The sequence below is a fragment of the Thalassophryne amazonica genome, chromosome 22, assembly GCF_902500255.1.
Source record: "Thalassophryne amazonica chromosome 22, fThaAma1.1, whole genome shotgun sequence".
Taxonomy (NCBI): Eukaryota; Metazoa; Chordata; class Actinopteri; order Batrachoidiformes; family Batrachoididae; genus Thalassophryne; species Thalassophryne amazonica.
Window position 1 is genome coordinate 6,480,534 of NC_047124.1, and position 23,623 is coordinate 6,504,156.

General features: G+C 43.1%; 3 protein-coding genes across 4 annotated transcripts in view; 2 read left to right on the forward strand and 1 right to left on the reverse strand.

The window, feature by feature from the left end:
- Window positions 1-2,308, forward strand: ndufa5 (NADH:ubiquinone oxidoreductase subunit A5). The gene is made up of 5 exons (XM_034163899.1): window positions 1-52; window positions 1,003-1,047; window positions 1,112-1,228; window positions 1,300-1,365; window positions 2,150-2,308. Exons 1-5 carry the CDS (start codon window positions 32-34, stop codon window positions 2,249-2,251), a joined length of 351 nt encoding a protein of 116 aa, XP_034019790.1. The 5' UTR covers window positions 1-31; the 3' UTR covers window positions 2,252-2,308.
- The window catches only part of cog5 (component of oligomeric golgi complex 5), a 26,295-nt gene continuing 4,822 nt past the window's right edge, over window positions 2,151-23,623 (reverse strand). Inside the window, exons 7-22 of the mRNA XM_034163895.1 lie at window positions 13,475-13,605; window positions 12,164-12,323; window positions 11,661-11,773; window positions 11,499-11,576; window positions 9,110-9,191; window positions 8,024-8,222; window positions 7,337-7,498; window positions 5,875-5,974; window positions 5,688-5,798; window positions 4,932-4,994; window positions 3,792-3,895; window positions 3,352-3,589; window positions 3,206-3,282; window positions 2,876-3,002; window positions 2,727-2,806; window positions 2,151-2,559 (exon numbers count right to left, since the gene is read on the reverse strand). Of these exons, the coding sequence (XP_034019786.1) occupies window positions 2,451-2,559; window positions 2,727-2,806; window positions 2,876-3,002; window positions 3,206-3,282; window positions 3,352-3,589; window positions 3,792-3,895; window positions 4,932-4,994; window positions 5,688-5,798; window positions 5,875-5,974; window positions 7,337-7,498; window positions 8,024-8,222; window positions 9,110-9,191; window positions 11,499-11,576; window positions 11,661-11,773; window positions 12,164-12,323; window positions 13,475-13,605 (1,934 nt within the window). The 3' untranslated portion in view covers window positions 2,151-2,450. The remainder of the gene's footprint in view (window positions 2,560-2,726; window positions 2,807-2,875; window positions 3,003-3,205; window positions 3,283-3,351; window positions 3,590-3,791; window positions 3,896-4,931; window positions 4,995-5,687; window positions 5,799-5,874; window positions 5,975-7,336; window positions 7,499-8,023; window positions 8,223-9,109; window positions 9,192-11,498; window positions 11,577-11,660; window positions 11,774-12,163; window positions 12,324-13,474; window positions 13,606-23,623) is intronic.
- LOC117504421 (G-protein coupled receptor 22-like) lies at window positions 17,398-21,084 on the forward strand. Of its 2 annotated transcripts, XM_034163898.1 has the most exons (4): window positions 17,398-18,409; window positions 18,909-19,030; window positions 19,701-19,847; window positions 19,921-21,084. In XM_034163898.1, exons 2-4 carry the CDS (start codon window positions 18,929-18,931, stop codon window positions 20,965-20,967), a joined length of 1,296 nt encoding a protein of 431 aa, XP_034019789.1. In that variant the 5' UTR covers window positions 17,398-18,409; window positions 18,909-18,928; the 3' UTR covers window positions 20,968-21,084. The 2 variants fall into 2 exon arrangements, with proteins under 2 accessions (XP_034019789.1, XP_034019787.1); XM_034163896.1 differs by lacking the exon at window positions 17,398-18,409 and having other exon boundaries at window positions 18,826-19,030.

Sequence of the window (23,623 nt, forward strand, 5' to 3'; positions counted from 1 at the left end):
GAAGAAGCAGCCTCCGGAACGTAGAAGAAGAATGGCTGGGCTGCTAAAGAAGGTAAAAACCATCGAAGGTCAAATTTTTTGTTAAAATACTTCAAAATTTATGGTTAGCTTTCTGAGGTCACGGTTCTGACTTTATAACGTGCGAACCCTGAAATAAATGTTTGAAATTCAACTTGTTACGATAACAAAGAAGCTTTAAAACCAGAAATATGTGTTAAAATTCAGCTCCTGTTGTTAATTATTTGAGTAGAATGAATTCATCATCAGTTTAAAACAACAAAAACCATCATTTTATAACTCGGCCGGTTAAAATTGTTTAGCTGTTTGGTAATTTATGACATTCAGCTGCACATAATTATGCTGTCCTAAATAAATGGCTATTATCATTCAAAGATATGAGATAAAGTAATTCAAATTTCGTAAAGTTTGATTAATCAGATAATATATATATTTGGTATTGCTGCAGCAAAATAAAATGACGACCTTCCAAGAAGAAAAATATTAAATATCTATAAAAAAAAGACCATTAAAATAGTTATAGTCACATTGTATATGTGATCATAGTGAATTTAACCCATAAACCTGTTTAATATGCAAGAAAGTACAGAATCATGCATCAGATTTGCACACTTCCAGAAGTGAATTTTGATATGGTTCTGGTCCTTTTCTGTAAGAGTACATCAGACCAGCTTTGTTTTATTATTCTGGTGCATCAACGTTAATCAGATTTTAATCTGTTGATTTTGTAAATTTGAGTTGACCTCTGCTGCCTTTGAATTATCGTGTTAAACTGGGGATGGACTCACGGCACTTTGCACGTATGTGCCTCGGTTTGGACCGAAGTGGTGTGGCTTCGATTAGAGCCACTAAATATGGACCTGACCAGAATTGTCATGTGGGATCTTGTTTATGAAGGGTTTTTGCACACTCTAAGGTTCCAGGTTAGAGTGCATGAGGCTTATAATTCTAAGACAACAGAAGTGACTTTGTGTTTTCTTCCAGACGACTGGCCTGGTCGGCTTGGCGGTCGCCCACAATCCACACGAGGTAAGCTGCCTCCTGAAGTCAGCTTTATTCCACCCTCCAGATTCTGATTAATTTTCTGTCTCAGCGTCTGAGGATTCTATATGGAAAGATTCTGGCAACACTGCAGACCATGCCACAGGACGCTGCCTACAGGAAGTACACAGAACAGCTGATGAATGAGCGGCTCAACCTGGTCCATACGGTACAGAACCAACCTACAGATGCTGGTGCTGCTGAGGTTCTGATTTAATAAAGAGTTCTGTTGCTCTGCAGGAGCCTGACGTGGAGAAACTGGAGAAGAAGATAAATTGTGGACAGATTGAAGAAGTCATTGTCCAGGTACACAGTCTTTATTGGCGTCTCAACAGTGTGTCATCTTTGCCAGGACGTCCCATCAACAATCATGCCAAAATAAGTCTTAAAATAAGCCTTTATTATTAATCATTTACATTCATTCTGAAAGACCTCAAACTTCCTGTTCTGATGCATTTCACACAACATGTCATGTTAAAAATACTTTTATTGTGAAACATGGATGTTGGCTCATTCTTCGCATAATTTAGCAGGTAAGTGAGGGGAAAAACTTGCAGAAGAGCTCATTTTGAGGCTTATGGATATTTTAATTATTGGTTTCCCTCCTGAACACATAATGGAGATGCTGTGAAACAAACAAACCTTCAATCAGTGTAAAAAGATCAGTATTGGCTGGCTAAAGTTAGACTGTCATGTTGTGACTTTGCGTTGATGGACATAGACCACTCTTGAAGGGGGGATACGGATCATGTCCAACCAGTTGGGTGGTTTTTACACAAATGAAATGTTGATGGATTCTTTGGATCATTTTCAGATTAAACTGAGTATGTTAAACACCGTGTCAACGATTCCCCTTTAAAATACTTTAAGTTCTGTTCCTGTGATGTCACAGCAGTGGTTGGAGTTGATGATGTGATAAAAGTACTTTATGTAACGCTGAAGTACTACAATTACATGGTGATGTTAAAATGTGTTTGTGGGTGTACCTAATAAAGTGGCCACCTAATTCTTCCTACAAGTGCTGGTAATGTTTATTGTCTTGAACGCAGCATTGCTAAGCTCATGTGACCGCTGTGTGTGACCACTGCAGGCCGAACAGGAACTGTATCTATCCAGGAAGATGATGGAGTGGAAACCATGGGAACCGCTGATAGAAGATGCTCCGCCCAACCAGTGGAAATGGTTTGCTTGACTTCTGACCTGTCATGTCATCACTCTGCTAACAATAAAAAAAAGAATTTCTGATCAATTTTTCCTGCCAGTCATTTCAAACATTCAATCATTTATTAGAAATAAACTGTGATGTCATTGCTAATGCTAGGGATGATGTCACAATGACACCAAAGGAGGGATTAAAGCCAATGCCCTCGTCAGACTTGGATATTCTGCGCTCATCCGTTGGTGGCTCTCTGTAACAGCTGGAGCATGATGGGATAGACTGGGGCAAACTCCTTCCCTTCACGAGCCCTCACTGATTGGACGTAGGCCTCCAGGGCACCCCTTAGAGGATAGTCGAGAAAACACACGATGAGTTAACGCTTGAAGAAAAAAAAAAAAAACCTGACGTTCACTACTGCTGCACCTGAACGCATCACCTGGTGTCAACAGTTTCAGGTCTGGATTGCTTTTTTTGTTTGTTTGTTTTTTTTGGGGGGGGGGGGGGGTACCTGATTAAGCTGAGCCGGTCTCTCTCAGACGGGTGCTCGTCCAGCCACTGTGAGTACCGGCTGATGGACCACTCGGCTCTCTGTGGGTCACAAGCCGGTTAGACTTCAGCCGTCAATTTACACAGTAAGTCGCTGAGGCTGTATGTTACCTGGTGAGGTGACCTGAGCTCAGGTGGAGCTCTGGTGAACAGGAAGTGGAGCACAGTGCTGTATGGGATCAGATCACCCACGGCTGGACTGCAGCCAATCAGCTCGCTCGTCTGAAACAGCAGCGGCCTGTGACACAAAGACTTGTGACCTTTTCAGTGAAATTAGGATGGTTTAAAGGTTCCTGAAAGCAGCACAGATTCTGTTTCACTGCCACATTAAAATGGAAGGTTCTAATCTCGAATATTTGAGCATTTCTTAATTCTTCCAATCTTCACCTGGTGTGGACTTAGTGACAGCTGATTTCAGAAAGCTGTCGATAAAATACTCACCTGAAGGAACGCAGCATTCTGTACGGTTTGCCCAAATCTGACACCCTCCTGCACAGAGGAGCCACCGACATCTCCATCTGATAGAAACGACAGCGACATCAGACTACCAAACATCACAACAGCGACCCCTACAGGAGCATCGTTACCTGTGCAAAGTCAGCTGCCAGCCTCATCTTTCCCCCCTCTCCCAGGGGACGGAGCAGGCTGGCGTGGCGTATGAAGAGCTCGATGGCTCTGTGCGCGATGGTCTCGGTCTGCTCGTAGATGAAGTCCACACACCGGAAGTGAAGAAAGTACTCGGCCATGGCTCTGGAGATGAAGCCCTGCAGCTCCTTCATGTAGAGGGAACAAGGGACGTCGGGGTTATCGGGGCTGGACAGTGGCCTGCCACACAACCACGGTGCAAAAATCAGTCCGAACATCCTCAAATACAAGAATGTCCTGTGCTTTCTTCAACATTTAATGTTTAAAAATTCCGGTCAGCTTAATGGACCCGGATCCTGCTGATATTTACACACCCGATTAAAGAACAAAGGCAGTGAATTCTTTGTTTCACTTAAAATGAGGTGATCTTGAATTAACTGACCCTGAGAAGTCTTCCTGGTGCATGGTGATGATGATGGCCTCGATGGAGTCGCTGACGGACTGCAGGAGGGGCTGCAGAGCGCCGCTCATCAGAACCTGCAGCTCCTGAACACAAAAACCATTGTGACCAAGCTGGGCTTGAACATGCGGCTGAGATCACATGTACATCACCTTTATTCAAAGCTTCATGGTGCAGAAGAATAACTTGCCAATTGCCAGAGGACTCATGCTGAGAAACCTGGGTGACGAGCCTAGATTTGATCAGTTTGAGTTGATGATAAAGTCTTTCTGTGGTCCACTCCACCATGAAGCTGTGACTGAGCAATAGACAAAAGTCTCTCTAGTCACAGCCACAGAACCCTGGAAGTCCTTCAGAGTTGTTGATGCGACCTTCTGTCTGTCTGTTAGACTGTCTGTCGGTGGGACTGAGCGGGTGTCTTTCAGAGCTCAGGGTGGTTCTACTCAACCCGACCAGATCAAAACAGCCCAGTTACAGCAGAGTTTCAGTTTCCACATTCTCATCAGAATCTTCTTTTGGCTGCTCCCAATAGGGGGCGCCACAGCAGCTCAATCGTCTCCATCTCACCCTGTCCTCTGCGTCTTCCTGTCTCACCAACCACCTGCATGCCCTCCCTCAGCACATCCATAAACCTCCTCTTTGTCCTCCGTCTTCTCTTCCTAACTGGTGGCTCCATCCTCAGCATCCTTCTCCCTATATACCCTGGGTTTCTCCTCTGCACATGTCCAAACCATCTCACCTGTCCCTCTGATATGTTGATTCCTAATCCTGTCAATCGTCATCATTCCCAAAGAGAATTGCACCATCTTCAGCTCTGCCTCCTGTCTTTTTGTTAGTGCCACCGTCTCTAAGCCGTCCAACATAGCTGGTCTCACTACTGTCTTGTAAACTTTTCCCTTCACTCTTGCAGATAGTCTTCTGTTATAAATCACTCCTGCCACCTTTCTCCACCCTGCCTGCACTCTCTTCTTCACCTCCCTACCACACTCTCCATTATTTTGGACAGCTGATCTCAAGTATTTAAACTCATACCAGAATCAGAATCTCATCAGAATAAATGTCATAGCAACAGTTTAAACAATTAGAAAAATCAGCAGCAGTGAAAATGTTTTGTTTTCTTACTTCCAAAGAAGAAGAAAGCACATGTCCAGCAGCTGGAGGGCACGAACCCAATCCTGAAATTATCTAACAAAAACAGGTCAGAGGTCAACAACAGCATTATACTCAGTTACACATCTCTGATTTAACTGACTGGAAAAAACCCCAAACAAACTAATTATCATGTTGGACTAATGTTGATATTTGTTCATTTCTTTAAGGTTTCAGTCTTCAGTTATAAATAATTAAACATAATACTTTAAAAGTCTCAGGGTTTTTTTTTTCTGTTCATGAGATGAACCGTAAACATTCCTCTTTCCTCAAACTGAACACAAACGTCTACGAACTGAGTGAAATGTTAAATTTTGTGACATGAATCCAAAGCCAACATTTGTGATACAGATCAATCATGTGATCAGGATCATTTCAAACAGAGACTAATGATCAGCGATGGTCTTATAGCTGTATGGACATGATACAGCCACTGGGTGGCAGTGTTACATGTAGTATCAAGATAAAGTATTTGGAGGAATAATTCAATTTATTTACAGAGGGCCAAATCACAACATAAGTCACCTCAAGGTGCTTCACACGAGTCATGTCTAACCCTACCCAGCCCCTGAGCAAAACCGCCTCAGCCGTTTGCTGATTACAGGAAGAAACATCAAGCAGACCAGACTCAGTGTGGTGACCATACAAACAACAGCAACGGATGGCTAACAACGACTTAGACAATTGTCACTGAAGAAATATGAGCTTTCTGGTTGTCAGATGTCCTACCTTTGCGACGGCCTGCTGCAGACGGTACAGTGAGTTGACCACGGCCACGTTCTTCTTCTGGCCGTCTGTTAACGGACCGATCACCTGACTGGCGTCAGCCTGCATACACAGCTACAGACACCCCAAAAACATTAGTTAAAAGTTAATGATTAATTTAACAATTACAAAAACACACACAAACACACACCAGCTGCTCAGATTTCACACAGAACAGTTGGACAGTCTTGGCCGCATTCTTCGCTACAGCCAGTGAGAGGTTTGGATCCACTGATGCCACATTCAGCTCACTGTAAACAAAGAAATGTCCTTTTACAAACAGTGCATGTGTGTCGGTATCATCAGTCAATCATCAGGCCCGTTCCCACACCTGCTAACTATATGATTATCATTTTGTTTTATTTATTTGTTTGTTTCCCCCTGGCAGAAAAGCGCTGTGAGCGCCCACTAATGCTTCATCCCAGCGGTTTCAGCATTTACACTGGATGGTAAAAAAAAAGTGCTCCTCTCGGAATTTGTTTCGATGACAACAATAAACAACTAACATATAATGTATGGCTTGTAAAGCACTCACCCTCAGCAGGAACCAAGCGTCTATCCAAAATGCTGTGACAAATGAGTTCTTTTTTGTCTCTTTTTTGTGCTAAATTCTGAGTCGCAGCTTTTTTTCTTTTTTTTTACTAGTTTGGGGGACCCAGTGACTTACAGTAGTGTTCAGAATAATAGTAGTGCTATGTGACTAAAAAGATTAATCCAGGTTTTGAGTATATTTCTTATTGTTACATGGGAAACAAGGTACCAGTAGATTCAGTAGATTCTCACAAATCCAACAAGACCAAGCATTCATGATATGCACACTCTTAAGGCTATGAAATTGGGCTATTAGTAAAAAAAATTATTATTATTATATTATTCTGAACACTACTGTATACTCCAGAAAATACAGTATTTATTCAGAGCAAAGCTTTTTAAATTTTTATTTGTTTACTCATTTTGTGCAGCTTCTCAAAGGACTTTTAAGGCACTGCAATGTCACTGCAGCACCATTTCAAGAAAATGGGAGGAGAGGTTTTATTTTTGCTGATTTGTCACTCAGAATTTCACACAATAGAGACAAAAAAGAACTCATCTGTCACAGCAGATTCGACAGATGCTTGGTTCCTGCTGAGGGTGAGTGCTTTACAAGCCATACATTATAAGCTAGTTGTTTATTGTTGACATCAAAACAAATTCCGAGAGGAGCTATAACTTGTACTCCGGTGCAACTTGTATCCCGAAAATTCACGTTTGCTATTAATAAGAGCAATTATAATGGCTATTTATATAGAACTTTCCCAAGAATCAAAGCACTACAAAATAAACTCCAACAATAAAATAATTAATGGCAGTAATAACAAATACACGACAACAGGACACAAACATTCCAAATTAAAGAGCTCATAACAGATAAAGAGGCATTTTTTGACAGGTGCGACTTATACTCCAGTGCAACTTACACTCTGGAAAATACAGTACACTTCGTTCTCATTCAGAGAAACTGAGGAAAAAAAAAAAAAAAAAAACGATTTCGACACATGGCCTCAAGTGTTAATCATTAGTATTAATTACTGCAAACACGCTTCACATTTGAAGGGACACAAGGAAGGAGTTGCCTGCTGATGGTCTTGATGATGGAGTCCAGCTCATCATTGGACGGCGGGTTGCGGCCTCCCACAGGAAACACAAGGTTGATGGGATCAAAGAGACGAGACAGCGACTTGGACAGATAGGCGGACTCGTACGGCCGCAGTGAGCCTTTAAGGGCGTCCTCGGGGCTGAAACACACACACACACACACACACACACACACACACACACACACACACACACACACACACACACACACACACACACACACACACACACAAATCACAAATAATGCAACAGACAACAGCATACACAGCGGTGTTTCTACATGACGTTTATGTACATCCATGTGTGCAAATCTTTTAGGCACGTTCCGATTTAAGATGTTCACACGTTCATTTAATGAGCTGTAATTAATATGTAAATTAATGCTCTGAACGCTGCCTGAATCAGATCGTTCCAGACGTCGGCGGCATAATTATCATATCTTCAGGGCCTGACGGCAGTGACATCACAGCTCTCAGCTCCTCACTTGAGTGAAGAAATAATTGTTTACTGTGCTTCAAGTGCAAACAAACTGGGTCATATGCCACGTGGGTGGGGCCGTGAGACAAGCTCATCTCCTTAACGAACGTGCATTAATCACTGAGCCGTGTCTATTTTTGTGGTCCGTCAGTGGCTTAATTATTCCTCACTGATAGAATGATGCTCACTTGTAGTCCTGTCTACTTTGTGTAAACAGGTCTCGGGACTCCGTCTCTGTGGTACCGACGTCCAGACTGGCTTCTCCACTATTTGTTAGCGCCCCCTGTAGGCTGGCACTGTACTGCTGTAGGCGACGCCACAGTTCATTATACAAACGCAGCAGTTTGGGATATTCTCCTTCAAACGCCTGTTTCAGGAAGGAAGAAGCTGCAGAGAAAGAAGAGGAGCAGAGAAAGAGAACAAAGACAACTCAATAACCTGGTCAGGTTTTAGTGATCCTTAATCAGTCCAACAACATGAACAGAGGTTATCTGGTGAAAAATGTTACGATTCAACAAAATGCTGGATAACGGAGTAACGCAAAAAGTGAAGCACATCAAAGAGCGTCCCGCAGTGAACGTGACGTGCAGATGTTTTACACTCGGGTTCGGGTTGGACAGGTGACCTCTGCAGCACGATTAGTGTTGGAGGTTCGATTTCCACAAACACAAGGAAACCTTATGTTCCTTCGTGCCCTGAGGTTACATAATGTGTGTGTGTGTGGGGGGGGGGGGGGGCTGTGTCGAGCTCATCTGTCAACTTCAAAAAGTCCACTGACATCAAAGATTTAAAATTTATTTTCTTTATCATTATGTTTTATCTCATTTTAACTGTAGCTGCTGTCTTTATGTTTAATTTTAACTTATGGATATAGAATTTTGTTTTTCTGTTACAGTTTGATGTTTCATTATGTTGCACACAGTTCAGGTTATGCACACATTAAGAGGTTTAGGACTACGGCTTCAGACTGGATCCAGAATATCTTCACTGCGCAATGAGCTGAATAAGAGTTTCAGTGCTGTGAAAATCCACCTCTCCTGTTCTGGTCTCGTTTCTCTGAACCCACCTCTTCAAAGGGCGCTCAGTAACTTCCACCCTCCTGCACTTCGCCTTGTTGTTAACTTTAGAATCTGATGATGACTCACTGAGCCACACCCACCAGTTTGTTCCCAGCAGCAGAGAAGCAGCTACCAACTGTACAAGCACTCATAAGCAGAAACCGTTACTTTAAACTGGTATCTGTAGCGGATAAGAAGACAAAGGCCCAATCCTACCTTCAGTTGCTTGATGAAACTCTTCAGTGAGCGTGTCAGTTACATTGGTCCAGAAGCTGTGCAGAATATCAGGGTGTCCGTCCTGTTGCATATAAAACACACACTGACGGTCCAGCTGTCCTCGATAAAAACTCACATCAACTCTATTTGTGCACTAATTTGAAACATGCAATTAAAAAAATATATACATTTATGATGTCAATGTTTTTATTGTTTTATGACATCAAACAAGTCAAGTCCGGTGTTGCAGACCGAAGGGTCCGTCCCAAAAAATCGGTCCGCCTTTTGCATCTGTGCATGCGTGGTTTCGGACCACAGCAAGTCTGAGATGGAGTCTCTTTACCCAAAGTGACCAAATGGATTAATGGGATTATTAACCATCAGATGATAAAGGTAAAATCTCTTAAATCATTCTAAAGTTAGTGCTAAGCTGAAACGAGGCTGTTTTAAGCAGAAACAAGGTGAAATTCCGTGATGCATTAAAATGTCAGACGCACAGTGAACGCATCAGCTCGTTTAGCCATGGTGCTCTGATCGCTTCCGCCGCCTTTTATGACGAAATAATGCTGAATTTATGTGGAAATGATTGTTGTACAAAAGGTTCAGTTATCTGTCGCTGAGATAGATGATGACTGGAGTGCAGTTTGAAGCAGAAATGAGGTGGTAATCCGTGAACCGCCTTATCGGGGGGACTGATTTTTAGGGGGACTGTTCGGTCTGAGACACCAGGAATATGCGCTGGTGCTGCGCTTTGCCCCATTCACAACACCACGGAACCGCCATGAGTCCTTGATAGCAACCACCCAGGCAGTCCATTCTCACATCGCTAAAATGACCATCTGCAGTCAGGTCAAACATGGGCGTCCCCTTGACCTCCTCCAGCAACTGGGGTCCTCAACACTGAGGGACCTGTGTGCTGGTTCATGCACATGTTCCCTCACAATATCAGCAGTTACCCTCCTCATCTGAGTCTCACCCAAGTAACCATTCCAGCAGGACCTAAGGATCTTCCAAAGAGATCTGGTATCAAAGGACATCCAGTCATCACCTTAAGTCACTGTTTTAAATTCCAAGTTTGACAACCATACAGTAAGATAGGAAGGGAAGCACCAGGACCCTAAAAGCATCAAACCCCATTCAAAATTAATGCTTAGGATTTATTCCATTCCTGCTCCCTTCTATTCTAACACACCTCACGATCAATCACTGCAGTGTGAACAATTTTATCATTATTTTGAACATTTTACTGTTTGTGAAAATGGCTGAAACAAGGGAAAGGGTTTCTGTATTTTTTTTTTTCAAAGGAATTTAGCTATTTGTAAAGTGTACTGATTTTATTCTTGCCAATAACTGAAAAAAGTGACACATTTATGTTACTTTGCAAAAAAATCTGCTAAATTAGGTGGAAACATGATGACGAGTTCCAGAATGAACACAAAATCTTTGGAGGTAAAAACAACAAACCAAATATAGTTTCAAAATATTTTCAGTCAAAATGACAGAATGGGATAAAAGAGTCGAGTACGTATATTCAGAATGAGTTGGTGGTGGATTGGTTTACAGTTCAGTGTGCACGTGATTCAGGACAAACACACGCACTCTCTCAGAGATTACTATGCACACACAAATGGTGCGCCGTGCACAGCCTCGGGGCGCCCATGTGAACGCGCGGTCACCTGGGGGAGCGCAGAAACCTTCGGAGGATGTTTATGCTCTGCTGCACTCTGAGCTCATATGCAGGACTTCATATAATCAAAGTGTGCAGAAGCTTCTGATCGTGTCCATTAAAGTCCAGCTCCTCTGTGATTGGTCCACAGACAAACTCTGAGCCTTCTTTAAGACGGCTGTAGGTTTGTCAGCAGAATAAGTAATGGAACACTTCTACATGTCATTAGGTCTCCAACTCACACCTCCATCTCTGGGTAACTGCTGAGACCGGTGTTTCCATAGCAACAGTCTCCCAGTCTGATTTGTACCAGTGTGTTTCTGAGTGAGACGATGGTAATGAGCGCTATGATTACAACAGATACTACAAATACTACGACTGATGAGCTCCAGCAGCTCAGTACAAAAAACCCCAAAAAGCCCAGCTGTCAATCACTCATTTCAGACAAAAACTGCAAAACTGTTCAACAATTTCTTCAAATGTGATTAATGAGCATCAGGAAATACAACCATTTCATTTGAACAGCTCTAGGAAAAGGGGTGGAGCCACATAACATGTTTAATGAGTATGCTCTTATAACCAAGTGGCCAAAGAGTACAAACACATTTCCTCTAATTTAGAACATGACTTCTTCATACTGACTTACAGAATGAGGGTAAAATTATTTTTGTTTAAAGTAATATTGATTCATTCCAGAAATCAGGGAGGTGAAGCCCCACCCACCTTGGTGATGTCATCAATGAAGCATATGTGGGTGACAGGGTCTCTCTTTTTCTCCAGAACCTTCTGCAGATGTTGCACCTGCAAAAAAAAAAAAATCAGAAGTCATGTCTAATTTAGTGAGTGTTTTCAGGTTTTAATGACTTATTCAGCACTCCACTGTACCTGTCTGCAGGCCGCACAGATCTGGTCCATCAGTTTTTCCAGGTTGGTCCACAGAGCTGCACGGCAAGCAGCCGTGTTCCCGGGAGTGGGCAGAACCGCCCGGCCCGGTGCACCTGCAGAGGACAAAACCAAAAAGTGGACTATAGTTTGGGCCACAGGACTGATCAACATTGAACAACACTGTGCACAGGAGCCCTGGTTGCCAATCTGGGCTATCAGACCCCTGTAGGGGGTCGCCGGAGATCACAGTGGGATTGTTAGGTTTTGTCTGCTCTCAGGTTGTCAGACGTGCACACATAAATAACGCATCAATTCATAATAACTGACTGACTGGAAACTCAATAAAAAATAAAAGATCACTGATTCTCTTTTGATGAACCAAAGTTCAAAGTTGCATAAGAGTAAATTCACAATAAACAGACAAACAAAAACTGCAATCAGTTCATTCTTTGGTGGTGAGTGTGAGTGGATTTCTGCGTGTGTGTGTGTGAGCATGCACTAACCTCTGGAACTGACCGGCTGTGTCAGGCCCTTAATATCCAGAGCACTGCTGATGTCCTCCTGGATGCTGGTCCGATAACCTGCCACCACGGTACTGATGGTCTCCCTCAGACTGCCGAGGTTATAAAAGACCTGCAGGGCGGTGCCGACCTGGGTCGGGTTCTATTAGGCGAGAGGTGTTGTGTGGTTAATCTTAATTGGATTTTCATCAGTAACACATTGGTCTGGAATCACTGATCAAAAAATGTATTGTGTACAGAGAAAAAAAATTATCAGATTGGACAGAAATGTGGCTGTGAGGGTGCGAGCTTTCAACACTGTACACACCTCATTTAATTAAAAAAACAATGTAGACACACACTCCTAGATACTGGAAAACATTATAAGCTTTGCTGATGCTGTAAGTTTCCATACTGTCAGAACATACAACAGCCATGAAACAGACAGCAGACTTTTTTTTTTGAGGTGGGGGGGGGGGGGGGTTCCTTTTCACCCTTTGGCCTGTGCCACGCTCAGGCCTGGTTGAGTTGGAAGTGGAAAGAATAATGTTTTTAATTTAAACATATATATGAGGGTCAGTTGAGCTCCCACTCAACAGATGGATTACTGGGTCTCTGCTGACCCAATCAGAGCGCTGAAGCGTAAGGCGCTCCCACAGCATATGTCCAACTGTTAACAAACCACTCAGTAAACTCGATCCTGCATCGAGCTCTTATGCTGCATTCTACTTATCTCGGAAGTCGTAAATCGCAACTGGGATTGACGTCACACCTGAGGGAAAACTGTTCCAGTTTCCACACAATAAGTTGGAAAACAAGTTGGATGTTGCCAAGATTTTGGAGTATACAGAGCTACAAAAATATTTGGTCCACCAAAGAGACATCCTGGAAGAGGACTGATGGCGTTTTTAATTACTGCTGTTTGTAGTGAGGTGCAGACAGACATTGGTGCTAGCAGCGTCTACCAGGTTAACAGATGGACAACACACCATTTGGCCATTATGCAGTATTTCACGCACAAAAATACTGTAGTAACATGTCCACAGACAGCAGTAGGACAGTACTATCTGTATGATTTATCAAATTAGACATAGAAAAAAAAAATGCTAAAAAAAAAAAAACATGCAAAAGTGCTGAGAGCAGCCAACTGGGATTGTGAAATTGAGGCTTGTGACGAGTTGGAATTTTGATTTCAGGGCATAACTGGAAGTTCACGCCTCCAATTACAACTAGAAGGCACCATTACCTTGTGTGGAGATAAAGAATCATATTTCAGCCTATTCTGATGGGTAGCAATTTAATGTAAAAAGTTACCTGGATCTCCATGCCCTGTTCCAGCAGTCTCTTGGCCTGGTTCTCCACTTCCAGCCGGGCTCTGCTGATAAGCAGCAAGTCATTCTCAATCACCTCGATGCCACTCAGATCCACGCCTTGTGACAGATAGTCTGGGTCACATGAAACGACACAGCAAACACAAATTACTTGCAAGTTTACACAACTGCTGGGTTCCACAACCCAACCCAACAGAGTCTGTACAAGCATTGAAACCAATGTAGGAGTCAAAACACATCCCTGAGGAACACCACAAATCACTGAGAAGAAGCCAGAGACTCCGTCCCCACTCTGCACAACACACACAGCCCCCACGTGTGTCAACCAGCAATGATGTGCAGCAATTTGTTGGGAATTTTCTGGATGAACTAAAGCCACAACATCCCCAATGAGCAATACAATTCATCAAATGATAGGGCCTACATGACATTCCGAGGACACGTTAGCCACATCTGAACATTTTTTTCCCTGAAATGGTAACTTCTGGTAACTGGAAATGGTAACTAAGTGAGCAGCTAAAACGCTGTGGCACAGTATTGTGAAATTTCATCAACACATTTTTGTGATTAGCACTTTCCTGTTCATTACTTTGCATCTTGTTAAAACGTTGACAGCAGGACGCGTCAGCTCGCCAGATCTGTCAGCACCATTTGATTCAAAAGCACATCGCACTTCTGACTTTGTGTTTTAAACATTTCCATTCTGCTTTTGCTTTGCTTGCCCACCCACCGGCTTTGGAAAGAATCCCGGCACACAAGCAACACCGACTGCTGTGTTGTCTTTCTATTCTCTTTTGATTTGTTTTTAAATGGTGTGGCTCTAGTCATTGCAAAACCATTTTTCCAGCTTCAAACCAGGTGTGATACTTATCTAACATTGTCAAAATTTATTGTAAATATGTACAAAACTGATCAAACTGCAGTCCTGATCAGATATTTCCACAATATTTTTTGTTAACATTTAAACTGGGGTGATTTGCAAACAATAGAACATTATTACGTTTGAAGTACATGTGAGATTTTACAGACACACACGACTTTTTCTTGTCTACGATTATTTAATGAAGTACCTCAAAATGAATGAGTGATGTATTCCATCATATTTCTGAAGGAAAATTTAAAATATTCAAAAGAAAAAGTACCTAAAAGTCTTTTAATTTAGGAACTGTTGTACAATTCTGTTTAATTCTTTGAACAAAATATATAAAAATCTTTATATATATTACTTTAAAAAAACAAAACAATAGAATGGTCCATCCAGCCTGATCGGCGAACAGAGGTATCAGTTTTAAATGGGCTTCTTGATGAATTTTAAAGACTTTCATAACGTCATCATCATCATCATCATGAGTTCATTTTCAGCCTTAACAGTGCAGCTCGACCCGAAGCAGTCACCAAACGCCTCACAGAACCAGCACGTTCTGTGAAGTCAAACTCAGTCGGCTAATATGAAACTAATTAATTAAATCAAAACGACATCATGCAGGGACAGGAGACAGCTGGAAACATCTCCGGCCGTCTGCAGCTTCACATCCAGGCTTAAAGGCCTAAAGGTCGGCTTGAAGGAAGTTCACCTCATGGAAAACATCCAATCATAACACCGACTTCCCTGGCCCCGCCCACCTGCTGAGGTTACGCTCTGAAAAAGCCACCACACGGCCACACAGCATTGCTGCTGTCATCATCAAATCTGGAGTCAAGTTACAACGTAAAGGACCAGATAAATGATCAGCGGTTAGTTCATTGCAGATCACTGGATCCAGACTTAAATTCCAGAATTTATTAGGCTAGATGATTCTCCGACTTTGTGACTTGAATATTTAGCTTGAAATGTCCCTGAGACTAAGCAGCCAGAGGGCGAGAGGTGGGGGACAGACTACTGATGTAATATTACTTGTCTTTGCGGTGACTGAACTGTGACAGTGTGACGTTTGTATCTCATTTGGGTGTGTCCGTATAACAAGAACTCATTAAAAGGTTCTGGCATAAGATCAGGAAACATGAAAAAAAAGGAGGTGGGTGGGAGGGGAGCTAACAGCTGGCAGCTCTGAATATGCTGTTGCCATGACAATAACCAGTCCTAATTAGTTCACTAATGAGTTACCTTGCAGATCTGCTCACCAGGTAATCACAGCTACACACCAACTAATCCAACAGCAGCAAAATTGGGGACATTTAAACAGCGGCAACTGCAGGACAGACACAGAGGAGGGGCTAAAGTCCTGACAGGATGTGGTCATAAATATCGTCACGGCTACCGCTGTCACACAAACAGAACAACTTATAGACAAAAGGTAAGGAAAGAAGGATCAAATGTTCTTCACGCATTCTGGAAACTGAATTTATCCCTGTTATTACTACAGGAGGCAGAAAAAAAAGACAGCCTGTCTTAAATCCTCTGAATTCAAACAGACACGGAGAAGGAGGAGAGGGAGGAGAGAGGAAGAGTAACTGAAGGAGGGGAGAGAGTGTGAGAGAGAGAAAGAGAGCGAGTGAAACAGAGCGAGTGAGCAAGAACGGGGATGGATGGTTTATTGGAGGAGAATGACAGACAGAGAGGAGCAGCAGCGTCTCCGTCGTTCCTGCCGGTTCTGTGGATTTCTACCTTTCTGATTTGCAAACAGCAGCAGAATCGCTGATGTGCGGACAAGTCTTTTTCGTGTAACAGGTAAACGCTGGTGCAGCGTGGACGTGCCGCGTGAAGGTGACACTGTCTGACACGCTGCGGAGTCTGTGTGTGATTGTTATTATTATTATTGCTGTTCTGAGAGGAGAATAATTAGACTAAAGAATGAGCCGTAATCCAGATCAAACAGTGCTCCTGCTGCAGCCTGCTGAAGGCGCTGAATGTGTCCTCACAAATAGGTTATCCAGAGGACGCTTAATAGAAAATTCCAGCTCAGGGCAAGATGACAAAAAGAAGCACTTAGGATAACTTTTCCAACCAGCAGTAATCTGAGCAGCCAAATCAAAAAACAAAAAACAAAAAAAAACGCACCCTCTATGAAGTGCATCAGAGTAATAAAGCAAAAGTAAAGACGCTGTGATGCCAGACGAAATGATGCCTGCACTGATCTGCTTTGACACCTGATTTAAACCTATGCCTCGAGACGCTGCTCAGAGTCCATACAGTACTGATGAGATGAGGATGTTTACTGTTGGTGCACCTTTTGTTCCCGAGGCTGGACTTAGTCAACAATGAGAATTCAGACTGAAAGCCACTGTTGCCTTAAACGTATTAATATACAGTCTGTACCAAACTGCAAATCACTGCCTCATCTGCAAACTGCTTATGACTGCACCAGCTACATAGACCCATCGGACAGAAAACCCGAAGACCACACACCCAAACCTACAAAAGCAATCCAGTGTTTGTGGATTCAGCGTTACATCAGAGAAACCAAACAGTCATTCAAACACACGAACGGCCCAACACAGGGTGGCCAAATCCTCTGCTCAGGACTCAGCCATCTACTATCTGAAGGAAAAAAGCCCTTTGAAGATAACAGGGAAGATGGCTGGAAGCTATACCTTTGTTAGGGTTGTGATGAAACCTTCTCTCAACAGGGGTGGGAGACTGAGATACCACCTCTCTCTCACCTATAATTCTATCCGTTCATTGACACCACAGAGACTCACAGATCTTTCTCACCTCTCCTCCAGCAAAGCTAAGAACATCAGTAACTCACACCTGTGCTCAAGTGACCTCCAGTCACCACGAAAGTCAGACATCTGTTACTGACTTTTCTTTACAGAGAAGCAACTTGCTTTAAAAATGGTCACAGAACAATCTGAAGTATGTTTTTGCATGTGTGATATTCACATGCAGAAATAATGAATTAAAACTTTAAAAGATAAATTTCTACAATGTTTTCTGGCACTACATGAGGCCTACTGGGTGATGAGAAGACGGGCACGACTGTGGAGTTGTCATGAATAAACACAATAAATGCAGCGTGTGATGGATCGAGCTAGGAAACAATATGGCTTCAAATCGCTAGTTGTTGCCCATCTGTGTACAAACCCTTCCTTTTACTCAGGGAGGCTCCTCCCCTGCTGTGACAGACTGACAGCAAAGGCTCCGCCCCTCACTGTGGCAGCCAGCGAGCGCATTATTTTATAAAGTGAAAGACTTGAGAATGGCAGGAAGATCAAAGACGCAGGTATCGCGTCAATCTGATTAATCACTCCCACAGAGATGGAGCCACCTGTCTGGAGGCGACGTCTGCTTTGAAACCAGCTGAAGATGGCGTGCATCTTGTCGACTGAGAAGAAACATTTGAACTCACTGAACTCTTACATCCTTTTTTCTCTCTGCAGGAGCAGCGAACAACAGTGAAGGAAAAGCATCATTTGCTTCAATGAGAACCTCTTATGGGATACGACTGCCCACACATCAGTGTCCAGAGGACCTCCTGGTCACAGACTCCGCCCCCTGGGCTCACAGGGGTGCCGAGTGGGTTTAAATTGGGCTGTGCAGAATAACAGATAAGCGAGTCTGTTCTCTCTTCACTTCTATCTCTGCAACACACGTCGTCACCGAGCACAGCTGGACTTTAGAACCCAAAAGGACAGCGTGTATAGTGGACCCAGGAGGAACGATGACAACTGTTATGGCCTTGCAGTCGCTTTCACGACGAGATGACACTGGATGCAACAGTCCAAGCTCAACAAACAATGAGGAGCCAGAGCTGTGCATGAATGAACGCATTGATCTGATGGTGAAATAACATGCTGCCCAAATAGGGGCGGGTATCTACCAGCGCAGTCAGTGATACTGTCAAGATCACAGACGACGGTCCAAAGCCCATCATGGACTGAGTGGACACCGAACACGTTAAGTCAGAGTACGCTGGGATGGTCTGACTTGCTCCAGCTTCCACGTGCTGCACAACAGGACGGGATATCACACTTGCAGGTAGGAACCAGTAAAACATGGCTGAACAGCGCGTTTTGTTCAGATTCAAACTGCTGAAATCAAGCTGACTAGAGTCACTCTGAACTCAGATTTTATCCTGTTAAACCACCATCAGTTATTTTACCAAAAGGTCAACACCTTCTGAAGGTGCACCCAAACTGTAATATGGATAACATTTATGTTTATTTGGTGATGCGTCACCACCTCATGGGGCTGCTTTGGGCAAACCAGCAGCAAGTGAGGTGACATGTGGGCGTGTCCTCAGCCTTATCTGGGGTCACTGAGGTCACTGGATCATGTTCATGAAAACACATCAGATGATTCTAACAATTAGTGCTCCTTCATTATGCACACCATTATTCCAGTCTGTATCTGGGTCTCTTAAGAGCTCAGAAGTAAAAACAAAAAAAAGAGAGATCCACGCCAAACATGGATGGCATATATTCCACCAATATCAGGTCATTAGTTTTTTTAGATACCTTATGTTTATTTTGTTCAGGTCTTCCTCCTGTCAGGAGGATGTACACAGTCCAAGTATTCATGTCTGCGGCCACGATGACAAACATGACCGTCCAAGACCATGCTGACCCCTATGACTCCATCTACCCAATCAGCTTCCAGGTACACAGCCGCCATATTTAGCATCAGACCGCAAACATCTGTGCAAGGTGCATTTAAAAATAACTCAATTCAAAAGGCGCTGCATCCCTAATGGGCACACTGAAATATGCAAATGAGCACCGATGAAAAGATAAGAGGAACATTGTTTAAAAATCTATTCTTATGTGCCATTTACAGCCGACATTCCTCATCATTTAACTGAGGTTTTGCGCGTCTGTCTTTCGTCATACAGTCAAGATATTTCTACTTCAGAATCCATCTTTCTGTAAGTGTTAAAAACATTCTGATGGCTGCTCCCATGCAGATGCTCATTTAAATTCATTCACACCCATTAGTAATTATGAGAAAAGTTACTGATGTCACAACACCAGTTTAGCATTTAGGCTAACCCTAAATGCTAAAGTTTTTTTTCCCCCCATTTCCAGCTGTCGTTACAGTGAAAACAGCTCAGTCTGCACAATTTAGAAAATAATATTTTACCGGAATATCTCCATCTGCCGACTACGAATCTCCAAATAACATTTTTTTCTTCCTAATAATCTTCCAAAACAATCATCTGAGGAAAAACTTGAAGAGCTGAAGAATAGTTCATTCTGTCGTTGCTCAGTATTGTTGGATGCTGTGAGGAGACTTCCTGTATAGATACTTTTAATTCTGACAAATGTCACAGATTTCTCTGACAGCCTTCCTGCTTCTGGAGATCGTTCTGGGGCTCAGCTCCAACCTGACAGTTCTGGTCCTTTACTGCCTGAAACAAAACCTGATCAGCTCCGTGTCCAACATCATCACCATGAATCTGCACGTGGTGGACGTGCTGGTGAGTCCTGAGCACAGTTCCACAAACAATATGATCCTTTAATCTCCAGTTTAGAAATGCATTTTGTTTCCAGGTGTGCATATGCTGCATCCCACTGACCACCGTGGTGGTCCTACTGCCTGTAGAGGCAGAGACTGCCTTGATCTGCTGTTTCCATGAGGCCTGCATCTCCTTTGCAAGTGTAGCTACAGCCGCCAATGTCCTGGCCATCACTGTGGACCGCTATGACATCTCGGTGCGTACGGCAAACCGTGTACTGAAGATGGGCCGAGCAGTGGTTCTGCTGGGGTCCATCTGGACTCTATCCTTCTTCAGTTTCCTGGTTCCCTTCATAGAAGTAGGATTCTTTGTGGACTCTGGATCCAACTTGGGGAACCAGACTGTGGTGGCGATGGTGGCTCAGGACAATGAGTTCCGCACAGAGCCGGGTCAATACTACCACCTGCTGGCTCAGATCCCCATATTTTTTTTCACAGCTGTGGTCATGTTGGTGACGTACTACAAGATCCTTCAGGCGCTCAACATTCGCATTGGAACGCGCTTCCAGCACAACCTGCCTAAGAAGAAGAGTAAGAACAGCATATCTTTGAGCACGTCGGCACGGGCGGAGTCCGCCGAGGCATCACAGAGCAGCACAGGCGTCCGAGAAGGTGGGAATGCTCCACTGGGCATCAGGGCGTCGGTCTCCGTCATTATTGCACTCAGGAGGGCCGTGAAGCGGCATCGGGAGAAACGGGAGCGACAAAAACGTGTCTTTAGGATGTCTCTTCTGATCATCTCCACGTTCCTGCTCTGCTGGACGCCGATAACCGTCCTCAACACGGTCATCCTGAGCACCGGACCCAGTCGATCCACAGTCCGCCTCCGTATGGGCTTCCTGCTCATGGCCTATGGGACCACCATCTTTCACCCTCTCCTCTACGCCTTCACGCGACAGAAGTTCCAAAAGGTTCTGAAGAGCAAGATGAAGAAGAGGGTCGTGTCCGTCGTGGAAGCCACGCCCACCCCCAACAACACGGTCATTCGTAACTCATGGATCGACCCCAGGAGAAATAAGAAGGTCACTTTCGAGGACACAGAGGCCAGACAGAGGTGCCTGTGCACACAGGAAGCGGACTAACGCCTAAAGAGAAAGTGATACGCACAAAGCTGTATGAAGCTGCAGACGACAGCCAACTGCCATAAAAGCCACAAACAGAAGACGGTGTAAGGTTGGAAATATTTAAAGTATGACAGGAAACAACTCTCTCTCTTTTTTGGCAGTTAATTATACATTCACTTGAAAGAAAATTTCCATATATCAATGCAATGGTGAAGAAGACTTTTAAACCTTTTGAGATATTTGGTGTTATTTTGTAGTTAACAACACACTAACTTGACATCAGCTAAATTTCTGAAGGTTATTTGACAAGCTGGATTTTTTTAATAGTGGAAAAAAAAGGTTGGATTCTGTTTTGATTTTGGAACATTTTTTATAGTTCATTTTATGTTTCATGTTTTGAATCTGCAAAAAGAAACACTTTAAATCAGTAGTAATCAACAGAAATGCTGTTTTGATTTAAACTGATAGACTGCCACCCACAACAAAATAAAAATAATTTGTTCCACAACGCCCACATCAATCAGGACGTCGCAGGATCTTTTTTTGTTTTTAAATTGCAAAATCTTGTTCTAAGCACGTCATGTTTAATAACAACTTTACTGTGATACAAACATACAAGTAGACGATGGTACTAGTACACAGTATATTCAGAGTAATATTGTTGTGTACTACAGCGCATCCAGAAAGTATTCACAGCGTGTCACAGCCTTATTCCAAATTTGAGTAAATTCTTTTCCCCCCTCAAAATTCTACTCTCAACAGCCCATATAAACAACATGAAAAAAGCTTTTTGGACATTTTTGGAAATGTATTAAAAATAAAAAAAATGAAGAAATCACGTATACATAAGTATTCACACCTTTTGCTCAATACTTTGTCGCTGCACCTTTGGCAACAATTACAGCCTCAAGTCTTCTTGAAAATGATGTCACAAGCTTGGTGCACCTATCTTTGAGCAGTTTTGTCCGTTCCTCTTTGCAGCACCTCTCAAGCTCCGTCAGGATGGATGGGGAGCGTCAGTCTCAGCCATTTTCAGATCTCTCCTGAGATGTTCAATCAGATTCAGGTCTGGGTTCTGGCTGGACCACTCAAGGACATTCACAGAGTTGTCTTGAAGCCACTCCTTTGATATCTTGGCTGTGTGCTTAGGGTCATTGTCCTGCTGAGAGATGAACTGTTGCCCCAGTCTGAGGTCAAGAGCGCTCTGGAGCAGGTTTTCATCCAGGATGTCTCTGTACATTGCTGCATTCATCTTTCCCTCAATCCTGACTAGTCTCCCAGTTCCTGCTGCTGAAAAACATCCCCACAGCATGATGCTTCCACCACCATGCTTCACTGTAGGGATGGTGCCTGGTTTCCTCCAAACATGATGCCAAAGAGTTCAATCTCTGTCTCATCAGACCAGAGAATTTTGTTTCTCCTGGTCTGAGAGTCCTTCAGGTGTCTTTTGTCAAACTCAGGTGGGCTGCCATGTGCCTTTTACTAAGGAGTGGTTGACCTTCTAGAAAGTTCTCCTCTCTTCAAAGAAGGAGCTCTGACAGTGACCATTGGGTTCTTGGTCACCTCCCTGACTAAGGTCCTTCTCCCCCGATCGCTCAGTTTAGATGGGCGGCCAGCTCTAGGAAGAGTCCTGGTGGATTTGAACATCTTCCATTTACAGATGATGGAGGCCACTGTGCTCATTGGGACCTTCAAAGGATCAGAAATGTTTCTGTACCCTTCCCCAGATTTGTGCCTCGATACAATCCTGTCTCTGAGGTCTACAGACAACTGCTTTGACTTCATGCTTGGTTTGTGCTCTGACTGTCAACTGTGGGACCTTATATGTAGACAGGTGTGTGTCTTTCAAAATCATGTCCAATCAACTGAATTTACCCCAGGTAGACTCCAATTAACCTGTAGCAACACCTCAAGGATGATCAGTGGAAACAAGATGCCCCTGAGCTCAATTCTGAGCTTCATGGCAAAAGCTGTGAATACTTATGTACATGTGATTCTTTTTTTTTTTTAACTTTTAATACATTTTCAAAAATGTAAAAAAAAAAAAAAAGAATAAATAAATAAAATTGACATTATGGGGTATTGTGTGTAGAATTTTAAGGAAAAAAAAAGAATTTCATCCATGTTGGAATAAGACTGTAATGTAACAAAATGTAGAAACAGTGAAGCGTCGCGAATACTTTCTGGGCGCGCTGTATCTAAGACACTTTGATATGCTAAAGTCGGTGATACAACAGCAGTGTGTTTTTTGTGTGGCTGCTTCCACATCACAACAATTACAGGTGGGCGGGGCTTGCTTCTTTACAGCAAAATGTCTAACTAGCTTACATGATGGTATGAAAGCTATACAGTGCTTTTACTTTGACACACAAATGATCAATGCTGACTGATCAGAAGTAATAAACACACAAATACATATTTGAAAAAATATTTCTGCAGTGACAGTTATAATAATCATAAGCTAATGATGACCTATGAGAGACTTTATCCTAATTCAGAAGAAATTCAGCTGAAGAATGTGTATTTTCATCCAGTTGTTTTTGCCTGCATTCATTATGAACTAATAGTCTTTTAGGAGGTTTTCTCTCCGATTGGCTTCCTGGATCCACCACATTATGTCACTGCTCTGGGTTCTGAATGGCAACCAATCAGGTCCAATTAGTCACTCACTCAC